Genomic DNA, 19,568 nt, shown 5'->3' on the forward strand with positions numbered 1-19,568 from the left:
TCTGAAGTTGAATTCTGCTTAAGAAATTTGTGATCTAGCAAGCCTCGACGAGCAACGCATATGATATTGCTCCTATTATGATAGAAAATGAAAGTGTTTAAGCTTGAACAACTTGCTAAAGTTTGAGAGAGTTTTCTTTGAAGATCACAAAGAAAAAAGAGATACGCTATTTCTAATTATTATCATGTATGTTTAGGTGAAGTTAAATTGTGATATTAGTTAAATTATCGATCATATGACTTACAATCAAGATAATATTAATAGTTCTAAATCAAATTAATGGTTTAATGTGATGAAATGCGTTTATGGTATAGTGTCTGGGACATTTTTGTGTCCTACCTGAAGGTAAACATCGTGGAGATATTGATCCATATAAGGCCTAATTGATAGTAAAAGACTTCATCCAGCAAAAACGGAATAGATTCTAGACCTTTTCACCGCTATCCATTAAAAACACCTTCAAAATCATCACAACACTGGTGACTCATTTTGACCTCGAGCTTCACCAGATAAATGTCAAGACCATTTTTCGGAGAATTGTCCACCTTGAAGGTTTCAATGAACAAGTCCATTCATGGACTGAAGCAAGCCTTTCATCAGTGGTATCTCAAGTCTGAAAGGTTATGAGATACGTTTGGTTTCATGGAGAATAAGCTTGATGAATGCATCTAATGGACACCATACAGATTGTCCCTTCGTGCATATGTTAATTCTCTTCAGATTAACTTAAATGTATAATTGGGAACTATTGGTGTTCTGCTGTTACATTACTTGTTTATAACGCACACGGATACATTTCAGAGAGAGTATGGTTCTTGAAACCTGAGTGAGCTCCTAACCACTTTATCATTCCTCGTCTGTCAATGGATTCTCCACCTCACTCTCGCTACTTGAATCATCATTATCTGCAATTGAGGCCCAAACTTTTGAACCAGAATTTTCATGAAGGCTATACTTGAGGAACTTCACCCTGCTTTTGTGTTCTGAATCTCTTCCTTTGCGCTTTCTTTTTTCAGGTTCAGCTGATTGCATTGTATGGGCAGCAGAAACAAAGGCAGCACTAGCAGATTCATTCATCTTTTCATCACCTTCTTCCTCATCTTCTTCTCCCTTGTTATCTATGTAGAACATAATATCATTGCCCAGTTTTTTCTTGCCATCTTTCAAAGCTGGTTGTCCAAAGCCCTCCGTCATACTATCAAGCAGCAATTTAGCTCGGGTTTTTGACATATTATTGTCAAAGATTCTTATCCCACCGTTTTCAATGTTAAGAATCCACCCTGTAATATTCAAGCCAATAGCAATTCTGATGCATGTTTACCGGTATAACATAACTGGCCAATCCTAACTTGGTAGTTAGTGTCGAACTGTGTGATAAAAAGGTATTCAATTTACTTACTCAATAATGTAGCAGGGGATGAACTACTTGGTTCACTAGCTTTGTCTTCTGTACCAATCTCACTTCTGATCCACTTGATTGTCAGAGAAGGTAAACTAGAACCAGAAAAGGCATTTGTGTAAGAAGTTGCTTTCGTCTGGCCCTTCTGTTTTCTGCAGACAAAGAAACAGTCAATCAAATTTCAGCATCTCCAAAAGAACTTAGAGCATGATGCCCGAGCTTTCCTACCTATTCAACTCTATAGCTTCACCAGTAACTAACAGTCTTGCCATGATAATACTTTTCACATGCTTGGCAGAGAGCTGATCCATTTGCTCAGGCTTTAAGAAAGAATATTCCACCAGTACCACGGCATCATAGAGTATCTTTCTTAAGCACCTCTCATCGTCTGAATTCTGCAGCAGAATAGGAGGTGAAAATATGAGAAAAGTCCACTGAATCCTCAAAATATAACAAAAGCATAATTAGGGAAACTTCTACTTGAAGCCTATGACACACTAGAGTCATCTAATGCGCAATTTAAAAGCATTTAGTATATTCAGAACATTATTCTACAAAGTATTTTCTGCCAAAAGAAACTAAAAACAATCCAGAGAATTCTTCCCCTAAAAGCTAGGATATTAAGCTGAAAAAGTCACTTACTACGAGAGGGTTCAAAAGACTCAAAGACAGTGGGCCCCAGTGGCCAAGTTAGTTAAAAGGGAGATTTAGTTGTGTAGTCCATTATAAAGTTACTTTTAGTTATATCTCTTCTCCTACGAGAGATCAGCAAAAAATAACACGAGAAATATAAAAAATAACACGAGATCTTTGTACGGTCATTTCCTTTTAGTCAATTGTGTGTGGGTATGGGAGATCATTTCCTCGAGTTTAAACTCTGGCCACATTAATCAAACCTCTCGAGATGCTTTGCACATATTTTAGCTCTTACAATTTGAGTAAAGCTAAAGAACAGTGGTGAAGTGAGCTCAAACTGTGACCGAGGCACATGTTCGAACATATCGAAAAGCTGTTTTGCACAGGTTTAACTCTTATTGTTTATCAAAAAAAGAAAGAGAGAAAAGGACTCAAAGACAGTGGGGCTAAGATATCTAACCAGTAAGGAGGCTGTTGGTAAAGATGGCTCCAGCAGCATCATTAAAAGGGTCTCTGAATTCATCAAAGGAAAACTTAGTATAGTTTGAAAATGACAAAATTATAGAGAAAAATGTAATACAGAGATGTCAAACAGGTAAGCAAACAGAATTCATGAAATATGGATGAGTAAAACCAACATAAGGAATTAAATTCAGAGACAAATGGAACAACAAATTCAACAAGCAACGTCAATGGATCAAGAACAACTCTCTATCTATTCCTTCTCCATCTTATACATTGTATTATGCTTAAGGATAAAATAGAATATGGTAAAGCTATTATTCCTCTTTGTTATGGAAGCATTAAGCAGGCTAGTAGCAGGAAGATCCATTGGGGGGTTGAAGTAGCAGATGAAGAGAGGTAGAACAGTCACTCTAATCTGATGATACTTTAATACTTTGTAAAACTATGATTTGATTATTTGAGGTTATGTCAAGATTATTTATCACCGTATGGAAGTATGAGTGATACTAGTGAAGAAAGTGCTGAAGATTTATACTTCTTCATGGATTTGTGGATTACAGTGGCAACAATTATCCAACATCCATAACATTCTCGGTGCTACCACTTGGGGAAATCTTAAAATTGAATGATTTCTGGCAGCCAGAAGTTAACAAAGTTGTGAAAAGGTTGAGCGGCTACGAAAAAAAATATTGATTTAAGGAAAAAAGTACCTTATCAAGGACTCTTCGAAGGAAAATAGCATTGCTCAAATCTACATTATCTACTATACCCATGTACTCCCTCCACTCCAATTTAGGTGACATAGTTTGACTTGGTACAGAGTTTAATAAAGGAAGGAAGAATTTCAAAACTTAGGGTCTTAAACATACCATAACATTTGGGTGGTTATGAGAAGTGTTGTAAAAGGCATGCTTAAGCCCTAAAGCGAGGCTCAAAACGTGTTGAACGCTTCGCCTCATTTAATGTGAACTCAATGTCATCATCAAGGCTCCAAGGAATACTTTTCCTTACCAATGAACCTCTTCTGAAGATGCGACACTAAACAATTGATATTTCACTTTATCATAATTATTTTTCAATTTCTTTGTCATTCATGCTTATAAATTGTTAGTCTTGAACTAAACATATATATTTGTATTTTGTCTCCCCTTGTGCCTTTTCTCATTAAAGCCCACACTTTATTTATGCTTAAAGCCCCCAAAAAACCTTATAACTTTTTTGCACTTTTTGCTTTTGTAACACTAGTTATGAGACGTCTGAAAACTTATGGTCTTAAATGTGTTGTAATGATTGTGTGGCCATAAACGTTTCTCATTAGGGATAAAATGACAATTAAAGTTAAATTGTTTCCAATTATAGAAATATGTCAAAACTTTTTTTTATACATAATAGTGGTGTCCATACCAACTTGCATGCGCCTCGACGTATTCTATGCAATACCTGTTCCCACCGGCACAGGTAACGAGCAACTCTATCCACCAAGGTTTGGGAAAAAATCACCTAATGTTTTTGTCTCTATCAGGGAAAATATGTCTTTCTTTTTGGAATTGACAAATAAGAAAAGAATGTCCTTACCAAACAAATCCAACTTAATAAAACCAACATTTTAATTATGTTTTGAGCTTAAAGACCCTATAAACCTTGGCGCCCACACACGCTTCCTCTCTGCCAACAATAGGATGGTACGAAGTCAACAAGGCAAAAGTCATTTACTGTGAGTTCGTACTATTAAAAAGAGAGAATATGAGATTTCCATAAAGACAAAACGGATATTAGATAATCATTCTGTAAATATTTTTGACACCATTTGGTTTATCATAATAAAATGATCTTACCAATTAAAAGAGATATCGACTTATAAAAAGATGGTAAAGTTATGTCTCCATTACGCTTGGGAGTGAAGTCAACTAGAGATCCCTTACAAGGAGTCGGTTATCCTTCTCTACTTTCACAACCATGCAACAAAGTGAACCATATACCATACAAGACAAGTTAGATTATCCTGGCCTATTTTTGCTGTGATGCAACAAAGCATCAGGGTGAAAGAGAGAATCCACAAGAAAAAAAGCACAGAATTCGCAAAACAGGATGTAATGACTTATTCTTTAAGCTAATGTAGCTGAAAAATGTACTTAGAAATGACATAGGATGAAGTGGAGAAAGAGTTTCACAAAGAACAATGGTAATCCCACACCACTCATCAAGAAGTTCAGCAACTTAGCCACCAAAGCAAAACAAAAGAAGAAGAATATCAAATGGCATAAGATGAAGTGGAGAAAAGGTTTCACAAAGAAATCCCACACCACTTATCAAGAAGTTCAGCAGCTTAGCCACCAAAGGAAAACAAAAGAAGAAGAAAATGTCCCTGGGTGATTGTTCATAAAGAAAGAGTAACGGCAGCATAAAAAATTCATACTGGACATAATGCATGATCAAGCTATCCTAATATAATATCCTTACAAGAAAAGGCAATTTATGTGTTTTCCCCATTACATAGGCACAGATTGTATGACCATCCAAAATGTACTATTTCAAATGACCACTACATTCATATTTATGATCATCAATTGGCACCACCAGAGCCATCAGAAATATAACTCCCAAACAATTCTAAGGCAATGAACTCACAGATCCAAGGATGACAGCATTTAATCAGAACAGAAACACATAGAAAAAAGTGTTCATACGAAGGAGTATCTGCATTAATAGAAATTATATAACACGTTTCTAATTTCTCAGAAGTTAGGTGCACAGTCACTTCACAGACATCTTGTGATTTGAACTGTCCAAAGAGGTAAATTTGCCTGTTATTAAATCACTAACATCACAATTGCTGGTTTTTGAGAAGATTGGGTATAATTTGTCACTTTGGTAGGCAGTCACTGGGCCCTTTACCAAAAATTTCCACGTTTCAACAACAATGAAAAGAAAAATAAATTATACAGAGAGTAATACTGTGATTCGGAAGGTGTACCGCATATGAGGTTGAAAAGTCAAACACTTCCCAGATTGTGCAAACTTCAAAAGAAAAGCAATTTCAATCATAGACACTAACCGAAGAAGTATGGATTCTGAAGCCCAGTGATGGAAGCAATCATCCATGCCCTCAAGTCGTCCTGTAATTCTTTTCGGGAACCATCCTCCAGAAACCTCAAGCATAACTTCAAAAAAAATGCCTCCGCAATCACACAACCAGCCAATGCACTCAACTCAGACCCTTCAGCATTAACCCTTTCAACAGTCTCATCAGTAAGAAGTGGAAAAAAAGCTCTCATGCATCCAATATCCCCAGTATCTTCCACTCTATTATCCCACATCCAAACAGTCACTAACTCCCTCACTGGCCTAAGGAAGCCCTTTGAAACTTCGCATCTATTCTCTACACCCTCACAGCATACATTAACATACCCAAGAATTGAATGAACCAATCCGTTTACCTCTCTCACAAATTTCTTCTCTTTCTTAGCTTTCTGCTCAAAACCTTTCAAACCCATTGCCAACCTAAACACATTATACATAACAGGTGCAATTAACGCAATGCTTTTAAAGGGATCACATGAAGCAGAACAAGATGCTATAAGCTGAAACAAATCCTTTATGGCTGCAAGCCTTTTGAAAGGGTCATTTTCTGTGGAGCTGAAACCTCGATAAAGTAGAGCTGAGTAAACCCAGATAGCTTCAAAAGGCGGGTCGACGCTACATTGTAGTAATTCGTCGAAATTTGAACTCAAAGATGACAACTTGTCAGAGTCTGGCGAGTCCAATAAGTCTTGAATTAGATTGTTTAGTATAATTTCGTGTTTATGGCCTACGAGATTATTGGAAAATTGATGTTTTAATGTTTCCATAGGAGTTGAAACCATAACTCTGGAGAAAAATCAAAAAAAAAGAAAAAAGATGACAGAATGAAAACCTAAAACTCTAATTTAGTCAGTGGCTCCCAAAAACACATAGGAAAATGGGTGTTTTCCCTATGCATCGGCAGTGTAGTTCCTTATTGTGGGCCAGCAAAAGGGAGCGGATAACACGTGTATGTTACTGTCCTATTGGCTGAAATAGTGGGGCCCGGGACACAGTGGATAGCCACAGCCAATAGTAATCTCGTACACACGTAGGACGACGTCGTATTACGAGGTCTCTCCTTAAATCTTAAACAGAAACAACTCTTCAAGTATTTGAATACAACAAAATTTCAGAAACCTTTGTTGGCTGAAGTAATGGGGAAATTTGACAAGGTTGCATTGTTGTTGATATCTTTCATAGTGATAACAATATTGTTTCCGATTGTTGTTCAATGCTCAAAGAAAGCAGTAGGAGTGGCTAGAAAAAAAGACATTCCTTATATAAGATGTTAGGTATGTAAGAAGCTGACGTATCAGCTATACCATCACGTTCAGAACAAACAAGCTGAGCTCTCTCCAAAGAAGGTAATTTTCTCATCTGGGATTTCCGTTTTGCATGCCCAACCTAAGTATAGTTTGGTTTTCGGGAAAGTGCAATTGATCAGAATACTGATTGGACATGTAGGTTTCTTAATGGTTGGTTATTGGATATATGTTGGAAATAAAAGTAGACCACTAAAATAATATTTACGGCAATAAATGTGAAATAATAATGTAACACTAAGATATAATAATCAACACAAGAATAATAATGACATCAAGATTTCACTTGAAAAACCATTTTAAGTGTAAAAATCATGGGCCGAGAAGAGCAAAGTAATCCACTAAGGAACTCTATAATCCCACATCCAAACAGTCACTAACTCCCTCAAAGCCCTAAGGAAACCCTCTGAAACCTCGCATCCAATTCTCTACACCCTCACAGCATACATGAACATACCCAAGAATTGAATGAACCAATCCGTTTACCTCTCTCACAAATTTCTTCTCTTTCTTAGCTTTCTGCTCAAAACCTTTCAAACCCATTGCCAACCTAAACACATTATAAGCTGAAACAAATGCTGCAAGCCTTTTGAAAGGGTCATTTGCTGAAAACTCGATAAAGTAGAGCTGAGTAAACCCAGATAGCTTCAAAAGGCGGGTCGACGCTACGTTGTAGTGATTCGTCGAAATTTGAACTCAAAGGTGACAACTTCTCAGAGTCTGGCGAGTCCAATACGTCTTGAATTAGATTGTTTAGTATAATTTCGTGTTTATGGCCTACGAGATTATTGGAAAATTGATGTTTTAATGTTTCCATAGGAGTTGAAACCATAACTCTGGAGAAAAATCAAAAAAAGAAGAAGAAAGATGACAGAATGAAAACCTAAAACCCTAATTTAGTCAGTGGCTCCCAAGAACACATAGGAAAATAGGTGTTATAGGAATCACGTACACGCGTAGGACGACATCGTATTACGAGGTCTCTCATTAAGTCTCAAACAGAAAGGACTCTTCAGGTATTTGAATACAACGAAATTTCAGAAATCTTTGTTGGCTGAAGTAATGGGGAAATTTGACAAGGTTGCATTGTTGTTGATATCTTTCATAGTGATAACAATATGGTTTCCGATTGTTGTTCAATGCTCAAAGAAAGCAGTAGGAGTGGCTAGAAAAGAAGACATTCCTTATATAAGATGTCAGGTGTGTGAGAAGCTGGCTTATCAACTATACCATCACGTTCAGAACAAGCAAGCTGAGATCTCTCCAAAGAAGGTAACTTTCTCATCTGGGATTCCCGTTTTTCATACCCAACCTAAGTATAGTTTGGTTTTCGGGAAAGTTCAATTGATCAGAATACTGATTGGACATGTAGGTTTCTTAATGGTTGGTTATTGGATATATGTTGGGAATAATAGTAGCCCACCAAAATAATATTTACGGCAATAATGTAGCACCAAGATATAGTAATTAACACAAGAATAATAATGACACCAAGATTTTCACTTGGAAAACCATTTTAAGGGGAAAACCCATGGGCCGAGAAGAGCAACGTAATCCACTATAATAAGGAACTTTATACTGCTAGTCTCGAGTACAATACTCGAGATATTACTCACTCAAAAGAAAGAACCCTCTATTGTTTTTTCCACCTCACTCTAACATCGCTTACACTTTCTATTTTTTCTTCATAGACTACATTGTTCATAAAAACCATTTACACTTTGTTTTCTATGCTATCACATATGTTTCTCTCTGCGTTTGGTGTAGAAATGAGAGCTGAAGTTCTCCTTATATAGGTAAGAGCACCTCCTGATGGACCATTCAGAATGAAGATTGGTTGCAATTTGCAGTGACGCCTATAATAGCAAGTTGCCTTGTTATCCCTTTTTTAATTTTATTTGAATTGGGGATGGACCCGACAAATCTCCCCCTCTAAACCCAGTCACCGAAAGGAGATAACACCAAACTTCTAGCTTGAGTGCATGCCGACAAGTTGTTTGATCAATTCAAACTTGTCTTTTGGTACCACCTTAGTCAGCATAGCTACATGATTCTTGTGTGTAGAAATCTTCAGGACTTGTAGAGATTCATTATTTACTTCTTCTTGAATCCAGTGAGATCTCACGCCAATGTGTTTTGTCCTTGTATGGTACATGGAGTTTTTGCTCAAGTCTATTGCACTTTGACTGTCACGATAAATGATATACTCCTTCTGATGCAAACCAAGCTCTTGAAGGAACTGTTTCAGCCATATCATCTATTTTCCAGCTTCAATAGAGGCAATGTACTCCATTTCAGTTGTTAAGAGTGTGACGTGCTTCTGTAATCTTGATTGTCATGATATAGCTCCTCTTAAAAAAGTAAACAAATATCCCATAGTAGACTTTCCATTTTCATGATCACATGTCATATGTGCATCTATATATCATGTCCCTGATGCTCCAAAACAAAAGCAGTCTCTTGAGGTAACTCTCAGGTATTTGAGTCTCCACTTTACTACTTCCTGATGCTCTATTTTAGGATTTTCAAGAAACTTGCTAACAACATCTACTGCATGAGCAATATTAGGTCTAGTGCATACCATTGCGTACATCAAGTTTCTGACTACCGAAGAATAAGGATCTTTGGCAATGGTCTCTTTATACTCCTTTGTTGTAGCCTGTAGGACACATTTGCTTGCTCAACTTCAGATGACCATCAATAGGCGTGCTAACAGGTCTAGCACTCTTCATGTTGAATTGTTCTAGTAGACATTCAATATACTTCCCCAGAGATAGTCACAATTTTCTATTTGTTTGTTCTCTAACAATCTTCATCCCTAGAAGTAGTTGTGTTTGGCCCAAGTCCTTCGTGTAGAATGACTTAGACAAATCTCTCTCCAACTTGGCAATTCTCTATTTGTCTTGTCCTATAATCAACATTTCATCTACATGCAACAACAAGATACTAAAGTTATCATAAAATCTTTTGAAGTATACACATGGATCTGAAAAGTCTTTGTGTATGTTTGACTTCTCATGATGAGTTGACCATTTTGTACCACTGCCTTGGTGTCTTCTTCAACCCATAAAGACTCTTATTCAATTTGCACACCATGTATTTCTTTCCAGCTACTTCAAAGCCATAAAATTGTTGTGGTTGCTTCATGCAGTCTCTTCTTCCAAATCTCGATGTAGGAATGCAGTTTTCACATCAAGCTATTCTACTTCAAGATCTAGGCTAGTTGTCAAGCTCAAAATTGTTCGAATAGAAGTCATCTTGACAAGTGGTGAGAGACTTTTTGTCAAAATCTATACCTTTCTTTAGTTCGAAACCTTTTACTTCTATCGAGTTTTGTATCTAACCAGCTTTCCATTGTCGTCTTTCTTGAGCTTTAAGACCTACTTGCACTTGAGTGATCTTTTACCTTTTGGAAGTTTAACCAGTTCATACGTGTCATTTTGTGTAGATAATCCATCTCTTCTTGCATGGCTTCCACCATTGGTATTGATTTGAATGAGACAGTACCTCTCAGAAATATTCTGGCTCCCCCCTCATCAGTGAAGAGAAGATACTTTGAGGAAGGGTATCTAGATGACACAAACTTTTCCCTTTCTAATCTTCTCTAAAGTTGAGGTTGTTCTTGTTCTTTAGTAAGGGTTTTGCACTGGTAATCTTGTGTACAATACTCAAGAGAAAACCACACATACAAAAGAAAGAACCCTCTTTTGACTTTTCCACTTCACTATAAGACCGTTGACGCTCTTTATTTCTCTTCACATACTATGCTGCCTCTAAATTGCTGACACTTCTCTCTATGCTCTCAGATATCCCTCCGTTCATTTTTAGTTGTCACGGTTTGACTTGACACATCCATTAAGAAAACAATTATTGATATACGTATTTGACCATATTATCTCCATTAATTGATGCTTAATACTAGGTCTTGGAATATGATTTGGAGAATAGTATTTAATGCTAAGGGTAAAACATGGAAAAAAATAATTGTGTTTTCTTGATATGTCAAAAGTGACAAGTAAAATGAAAATTTATTTTAGGAGAAAGTGACAAGTAAATTTCTCTCTGAGTTTTCTGTGTACAAATGAGAGCTGAAGCTCTCCTTATATAGATGAGAGCACCTCCTGATGGACCCGTCAGAATGAGATTAGTTGGCATGTACAAATTGCCTGACACCTACAATAGCAAGGTTCCTTGTTATCTCTTTTCTTTTTCTTTTTCTTTTTATTTGAATTGAGGATGGAACCCCCCAATATATGGATATTTGCTTTTAACTATTGTTCTCTTGGAGTTTGTTTTTACATTACTTAATCTTCTGTTTGTCTGATGCAATGGATATGGTTTGATGATGTCAGATCTCGGAGTATCAGATAATAGAGATTTCAGAGAATGTATGCAATTTAAAGAAGCAGGAAGCTGATTGGATTCTTAAAGTTGACATAGTTGAACAAGGTGATAGGTTGGAGGTAAGAATTCTGCAAGTGTCTCTTTTCTTTGCTTATATTATAATGGCTTAGTCGATCCTTGTAACTTCTTTTTGGTGAATTGGGTTGGTTCGTTTACGGTGGCGGGCCCAAGACTTTTAGTCGTGGGTGCTTAACTGTGTTAAATCTCAAAGTGCTACTTTGTGATTGGGTGCTCAGCCACTATCTTTATATGTTATTAGTAATTTTTTTGATATAAAAATGTAATGTTTTGGCAAAACAAAATGGGTGCTTGAACACCCAGTAGCTACAATGAAGATCCGCCATTGTTGGTAAACAATTAGTGTAGCTTCTACTAATTGAGCTGCTGGCAAGATAAACACATCTATGTTTCATTCATTGTTGGCAATTGACAACTCTGTCACTAAACACTGTATTTTCTATGCTATTACTTACACAGTGTAGCTTTTAATTTGAAAGAACTATTGAATTTTTTTTATGGTGGGCATCAAGTCCATCATTTTATATATTTCTGAGAGGATTCTTATTTGATATTGCCAATGTTCAGCTGGTTGAGCAAGACTCAGAAGGACAATGTAATTCAGAATGCAAAACAATAGAACGTGCTTGTCAAGATGTAAGTTGTCCTACTTATTATGTGCATTTGGTGTTGATGCAAACAAATACTGTTTTTATTAATGCGTAAAGGGGTTGTAAGTTCATAATGGCATGATGCATGCTTACATTGAGCTACAGAAGTATTTTTTGACTTTTTTTCCAAATAAAAAACTCATCTCCTTCCCAATTTCCTCTCATTGTGCAATTATGATTTAATCACGTTTATATACCCATACTTATTGGCTTCCTATGTTGAAAGATTAACAGCACTTTGCTTGTTGCTCTTGATTTTTTTTTTCTTTTTGCTTCAGTATAAGTTGTCTTGTAAACAGGTTCTATATTTTGCTGTCTTGAGTATGACAATCAAACTATTTCTTGCAGCAATTATCTTTCTTCATATTTTGCAGGTAATGGACTATTCTGATACAGATGTGGCAGAATATTTATATAAAACCAAACCAGATCTTGATTCCTTGAAAAGTTTCCTTTGCAAGGATTTGACCCAAGTTTGTAGCAAGGCACCGCCTCCAGTTCCTAAGGTAATGTCAAGCTTTATGACATTGAGGTTTAACCGGTAAATTCATCCAATAGCCGAATTTCTATGCTTTTTTTCTCCCTCTTCGTGCCTTGTGGCCCCACTGTTATCTGGTTTTGTAAACAATATAGCACATAGTCCTTGTTCTTTAGCTTTATCAGTAAAAGTAGTCCTTATTCTTTAGACATGAAAGACAGACGACATCCAAAAATATTTTCATCTTTTGTTCCAAGATTCGACTGCTATACTGCATCTCATATTAGACATATCTTTGGTTTATGCCAGTAATTCAACTGTAGGAAGAGCGAGTTGTGCATGTGCACATACTGTTTCAACATATTTGTTTGTTGGATACACAGAAATATGTGATGATAAATTATACATGTAATATATTGCTTCCCTTTTTTCCTTTTTTTGGGGGGTGAGGGAACGGAATTGGTTCCCAGTTCTGAGAGACTACATCTCTAGAATAAATTGATTGAATATTAACTAATTAAATAATAGAAAATAAGCATGCTCATAATTAGAGCCGTCAATATGGGGATTGGCCCGTTGGTCCGGCCCAGCCCAACCCGTGATTTAATAGGGTTGGGCTAAGTGTTTTGGAGCCAGCCTAAAAGTGAGGCCTTTTAGTCCGGCCCATGAAGCTTGAGCGATGAGCCATCAGACTTGTTCTGAAAAGGATCACATTTCTGAAATGCCTTCCTTTCCAATAAAACAGTGTGAGTAACCTTTTCAAAGTAGCTTCCACCCCAGAATGGCCACCTTGAGGGGAAGACTGCTATAGAGCCATGATCTTCTTCCTTTTTTTTTTGTTTGAAATTGGTAACGTTGTATTCCTCAGCATTAAGGATATGCTGGAGACCTTCAAAAAGAGGCAAACAGAGAGTATGAGGAAGCTACCTACAGAGATCCTAACAAATCTACTAGTTCTAGTTCATCTATTTCTATCTTTTTACACCAATAATAAAAAGATACAATATAATTCCATTTAACTTTATGAATGGAATTAGACCTATCTTCAACGCTTCTGCAATTTCTCTCTTTCCATACATTCCACCATATGCAATGTGGGATGATTTTCCACCATCTCTTCTGGCTCCTGCTCCCTCCTCTTCTAATCCAACAACTCAACAGATCTGCAGTGTGCTCAGTCATGGTCCATCTTGTATTAGTGAGGGTAAGAAATAAGGCCCATAACTGTGCAGTGAATTTATAATGCAAAAAGAGGTGATTGAACTCTTCTGTTTCGCCACAAAGTTGGCATCTGGAGACTATAATGCACCTCTTTCTCTTCAAAACCTCCTGTGTTAGGCAAACCTTTCTTACTACCAACCAGGTAAAACATTTTACTTTAGTTGGAACTATGTTTTTCCAGACATTGTTCCACAAAAATTGTTCTCCTGTTTTGATGTGCATTACTTATCTCCTAAGCCCTCTTAACAGAGAATTTTCCATCATTTTCGTGATTCCATCTCATAGAATCTGAATTTGAGGTAGTGCCTGAGAAGTCCTCTAGTAGAAGAAGCATGTTGGTTACCCTGTCCACCTCCCAATCATTCAATAATCTTCTAAAAGAAAGATCCCATCCATGATCAGTCCAACATTCTTTGACAGTTTGCTTTAGGGTTGTTGCATATGATGAATAAGTTAGGAAAGGTATCCTTCAGCGGGTTCTGATTGTTCCAAGCATCTACCCAAAACTTTGTTTTTCTCCCATCTCCCACTTTTATAGTCATGTTCTCTTCTATCTTTGGCCAAAGGTCTCTGATTGTTCTCCATGCCCCACTTCCATATGGAATAGAACTAGTATTGCTACACCATGGATTGCTCTCACCATATTTAGCTTTGATGATCTCCTTCCATAGAGCCTGATCTTCTTCACTGTATCTCCAAAGCCATTTCATCAGGAGGCTATCATTCCATCTCCTCATTTTTGATGCCTAATCCTCCCAAGTACCTATTTTTCAATGTTACTTCCCATTTCACCAACTTATATCATTTGTTTTCCTTACATCCTTGCCAAAGAAAATCCCTTCTGAGTTTGTCCAGTTTCTTCACAACCTTCGGCGGTATCGGGAATAAAGACATTACATAAGTAGGAAGAGAGTCCAAAACTGAGTTTATAAGAGTGAGTCTTCCTCCAAATGATAAATATTGAGTCCTCCTCCTTGTTAATGTCTTTTCTTCCTTCTCTATTATGCCATCCCAAATCACTGTCTCTTTATGTTTATAGCCAAGTGGCATGCCCAAGTAAATTATAGGCAAATGATCAACATTACAACCAAGTATGTTAGCCAAACTCTGGATGTTGAGTACCTCCGTAATTGGGAACAAACTGCTCTTCATCTAATTTATCTTCAAACCTGATGTGGTTTCAAAAAATAATAATAGCAATCTGATGTAGTTTATATGTTCTTCAGTAGATTCACAAAAAATGGTATCGTCAGCATAAAGTAGATGACATATTTCCTTGGTTTGCCCTAGAGCACCTCCGATTTGAAAGCCTCTGATCCACTTCTTTAGAATTTCTCTCCTCATTATACTATCAAAACCTTCCATAGCCAAAACAAAAAGAAATGGTGAAAGGGGATCACCCTGTCTAAGACCCCTCCCGGATGGGAAAAATCCAACAGGTTCACCATTCACCAGAATAGAATACTTGACAGTACTGATGCAAAAATTAATCCACCCCATCCATTTCTCACCAAAACCCATTTGTCTGAGTATGTTCAACAGAAATTTTCAGTTAACATGGTCATAAGCCTTTTCAATGTCTAATTTGCACATGATTCCAGGCTCATTTCCTTTCATTCTAGAATCCACACACTCACTAGCAATAAGTGCAGCATCCATAATCTGTCTCCCTTATATGAAAGCCATTTGGTTCTTGTTGACCAATCTATCTATTTTACCCTTTCCAATCTTTCAACCAGAAGCTTTGCTATCACCTTGTAAATTCTAGTGATCAAGCGTATTGGTCTGAAGTCCTTCAGTTCTGAAGCCCCTGCTTTCTTAGGGATGAGGTCCACATAGGTTGCATTGAAGCTTTTCTCAGTCCTTATATTAGCATGGAAATCATGAATAGCATTCTTAATATCCTCTTTAAGCACATCCCAGAATGCAAGGTCAAAGGACATGGGAAAGCCATCAGGCCCTGGTGCCTTTTCCATTGCACATAGCTTGAGACTGTCTTGTATCTCTTTCTCTTCAAATTCTCTTTTGTAACCACTCTTGTTCTTCTTCAGTTATACATGTGGGATTGTTAAGCTGCAAATCAGGTCTCCATTCTTCTGATTCCTTATACAGATTTTGGTAAAACCTTTGGATGGCCTCCTTGATTTCTACTGGATCATTGATGTTGTTGCCACCAACTATGAAGTTTTCAATGGAGTTGTATCTCTTATGTGCTGTGGCAATTCTATGGAAATATTTTGTATTTTTTCCCCATGCTTCAGCCATTGTATTCTTGATCTTTGTCTCCAACCTATCTCCTCTCTTTTAGCCACCTCTTCAAAGTCCAAAGCTAAATTGGTTTTCTGTAACAATTCATCATCTGTAAGACTTCTTTGTTCTTGGATAGTCTCCAAATTGGCAATTTGGTTTAAGAGCTCCTCTTTTTGTTGTTTCCAGTTGCCCTTGTTAGTTCTACTCCACTGTTTCAATTCTCCTTTGAGCAGTTTCAACTTTTCAACTAGAATGTATACAGGTCTGCCACCAACTCTGAAAGAGATCCACCACATGTTCACTTTTTCCTTGAACCCCTCAACCCCCATCCACCAATTTTCAAACTTAAAATAGGATTTCTTGAAATTTATATCACTACAAGTCAACAAAACTGGATTATGATCTGAGACCAATTTTGGAATAATTTCTTGTTTGATGTTAACAAACTGTTCCTCCCATTGAGAGGAAAAGAGAAATCTGTCGATCCTAGATGCCGAGTTGTGGTTCTCCCCTCTTCTCCATGAGTAAGACCCTACAGGAGGGTCTATCAACTCCAGTTCCTCTATGAATTCGGAAAATTCTGTCATGGTTCCATTTATTCTGTAACAGCTTGTTCTTTCGGAGTGATATCTGATAACATTAAAGTCTCCACACACTACCCATGGCCCTTCACATAGACTTCTCATGGATCCCAGTTCACACCTTAATTCTCTCCTATCCATTCTAATGCATTTAGCATACACAGCTGTGAGGGACCAGGTAAGATTCTGATTTTTTCCAGACAACTTACAAGTGATACACTGATCTCCATTCTCCACTAACTCCCCTTCCCATATCCTCTTATCCCACAAAAGAGAATCCCTCCGCTGCTACCCTCTGCCTGTAAGTGTATTTCTCCAACCCATCTATTACTCCAGATACTATCTAGCAACCTACTGACGTTACCATTTAATTTAGTTTCCACTAAAATATAAACATCTGCCCCCAACGTTAACTAATCCCCTTTTCTTGTCATCATTTAATCCCCTCACATTCCAAGTCATTACTTTAACCATCATTTTTTCACCATGGTTAGCTTTCTCCCTCTTTTCCTGGACTCTCCATCTTTGAAATTCATGTCAAATATTAGACTTTTCAATTCTTTTGGCATATTGTTGTTGCTGTTGTTGAAGGAACTGCCCTTCACATTCTGGATTTCATTCAACCTGCTCTGTTCCAGTTTCATTAGGAGAGAGTAGAACTCATTCTCGTAACCCTTAATAGAAACTCCAAACATTTGACTTAGTTTAATAACAATGAGATGGACTCTTATCGTGACTTGTGATTCCATGCAATCCTCTGTTATACTGTCATCAATATAAAGAGGCGTTGGTTCTTCAAAAACCACGAATTGTTCATCTGTTGACTCGTGATTTGAGTTTAAATCCCTTAAACCTACCTCCTTATGCACATCCATCTTTTCAGAAGAAGCAAAAGACCCCTGAGGCATGTCTTCCTCCTGCAAATTCATCTCCTAAAGCTCTTTAGAAGTTCTTGAAGTTTCTGCCATGCTCATGCAAAATTCTACATCCTCTCCAATAGTAGAATGAACCAAAGCTTTTGCTATGTTATGTAGCTCTAGATGGGCATATTGTGCAAAGGGTTCTGTGAATAGGGTGGGCTTATAACTGTTGAACCTTTCCTACAACCAGTCTTCCCTTTCTTAGACAGGTAAGGCTGCACGTGTAGATGAAAGAGACTTACTAATTAAGGCAATGGGATGTCCTTCCTGCATAGTACAGCTTATTAAGGGAAGAATTGGCAACTTCTGGAGGAAATCGCAGGGACAAATCCCCTGTAGTGCAACCTGAAAGAGATGAATTATCAGATGCAATGAGGCAGTTTGACTAAAGGTCGCAAAAGGAGAAGAGTGCAAGCAATTTCACCAATCACAATTCTCAGTTTTTTCGATGGTCAAGGATGGAGTTTTCTGAAGATCTTAGATTTTGGCTGTTCAGGATCAAGCAGTTCTTTATGTTCACATTTTTAGGTTAGAATTTAGATCTAAAAAATTATGAGAAATATATTTTTTGAAAAAGTTGGCCGGCCCAGCATAGCCTTCTGTCCACATGAGGCTGAACTAGGCCCATTTTTATGGCCCGTCAAAGTGCCCACATGGGCTCGGCTAGGCTGGGCCGGCCCATATTGACATATGACATAGTTGGGGCGATATGGCAAGGTGCTATTTTAATGGACAAAAACCTTTGGAAGTGCTGGGGTAGAGGCATACATTAATTATTATGAGAAGTTATGTTACAGATCCTATCACTTGGAGGAAGCCATCTGAAATCTGCTTTTGTGCCTTGCAACCCTTATGACGGATTTCTCCCCATGAAGAATGCTTCTCACAGTTTCATAATTATTTGACTGGAGGCTGTTTATTCTTCTGAGCATAGTATAGCATGTTCTGTGATAAATCCTTGACTATCTAGGTGCTACATGTTGATTTAGCAGTCAAATAAGCAATAAGATTAGCTTTGCCATTCATAGTTTGGTGATTCTTTCTTTTTTTGCTTCAGAATAGAGTCCCTGGAGAACCTTTTGTTGCTAAGTCATCAAAAGAGGCTGAAATGGAAAAGCTAATGCGATCCATGCAGGTAATTCTCGTTATCACGAGTGTCAACTGCATGATTTCTTTCTATATTATGCCTGTGATTGGAACTTTGAAATTTACAACATTTTGCTTCAGGGTATGCCTGGAGCCCCAGGTATGCAAATGTATTCCAGAGAAGATTTGATGAACCAAAAGTTTGGTGATGAAGATGCAGATGACGATGACGATGACAATGATGACGAAGGAGGCTTCCCGTCAAAGCTGGTACAAACGAGTAGTTTATTTTGCTAGACTGCTTTTAAATCAATCAAAAGTGCTCAACAATAATGGAAAATTCTTTGCAGGGAAAGATTATTAAAGAAAAAGAAAGTAAGAGGAATGATTGGAAGCAACGGATCACAAAAGGAATTCAAGATACAAGTGAGACTCTAAAGAATAACGCTAACAGAATTTCCCACAGGATGAGAAAGTGGTGGGGAACAAAGAAAGCACAATGGAAGAAGAGTTCCATAACCAGTAAGGGAGAGCTATAATGATGTGTGAAGTCCCTTTTTCCTCCTTTTCTTTCCTCCCAATAAAAATGTTGTCTGATGAGAGACTGGAAATCTGTGATTCTCATCTTATGGCTGTACCCACGAGAGTTTTGTTTCTCTGAAGCCATCTTCAGTGATTAGATGCATGTACGTTTACTTTGGGTCTGACACTTTCGATGAGTCTTCTAAGCTTGTTAGAGGTTTATATACCAGTAAAAAATGTAGAGAACTTCTAGTATTCTTTTTAATTTTATAATGAAATCTACATTATATAATAGTGCACAAACATGAGTTTGAAGGAGTAATATTGACTTACTTAAGATTGGGGTGCAGTTGTTGCCAGCATTTTTAGTAGGACAGTACTGTTTATTTGTACCAAATATGTCAGTTTGTCCGCTCACAGCTTGTATCTACACTTGCTGCCTAAGAGATATCCAATTAAGCTCTCTTCCGAAGGAGACAAATCTAAAGATGGGGAGCTAATTTGAGGGAGGAGGGAGGGTATTCATTCTACTCGTCTAATTGTGTGTTTCCAT

The 19,568-nt window shown here is 37.4% G+C and overlaps 2 protein-coding genes across 2 annotated transcripts; one reads left to right on the forward strand and one right to left on the reverse strand.

Moving 5' to 3' along the window:
* Positions 1-293: 293 nt before the first annotated feature.
* Positions 294-6,647, reverse strand: LOC129893315 (uncharacterized). The gene is made up of 5 exons (XM_055968824.1): positions 5,556-6,647; positions 2,496-2,548; positions 1,628-1,794; positions 1,400-1,551; positions 294-1,280 (listed from the first exon to the last, which is right to left on the reverse strand). The coding sequence occupies exons 1-5, from the start codon at positions 6,361-6,363 to the stop codon at positions 847-849; spliced, it is 1,614 nt and encodes a 537-aa protein (XP_055824799.1). The 5' UTR covers positions 6,364-6,647; the 3' UTR covers positions 294-846.
* Positions 6,648-7,146: 499 nt separating this feature from the next.
* On the forward strand, positions 7,147-19,364 carry LOC129893316 (uncharacterized). Its single transcript, XM_055968825.1, has 7 exons — positions 7,147-8,157; positions 11,238-11,348; positions 11,875-11,943; positions 12,332-12,463; positions 18,465-18,542; positions 18,635-18,763; positions 18,844-19,364. Exons 1-7 carry the CDS (start codon positions 7,948-7,950, stop codon positions 19,030-19,032), a joined length of 918 nt encoding a protein of 305 aa, XP_055824800.1. The 5' UTR covers positions 7,147-7,947; the 3' UTR covers positions 19,033-19,364.
* The last annotated feature ends 204 nt before the right edge of the window (positions 19,365-19,568 follow it).

Source organism: Solanum dulcamara, chromosome 6 (genome assembly GCF_947179165.1).
Source record: "Solanum dulcamara chromosome 6, daSolDulc1.2, whole genome shotgun sequence".
Taxonomy (NCBI): Eukaryota; Viridiplantae; Streptophyta; class Magnoliopsida; order Solanales; family Solanaceae; genus Solanum; species Solanum dulcamara.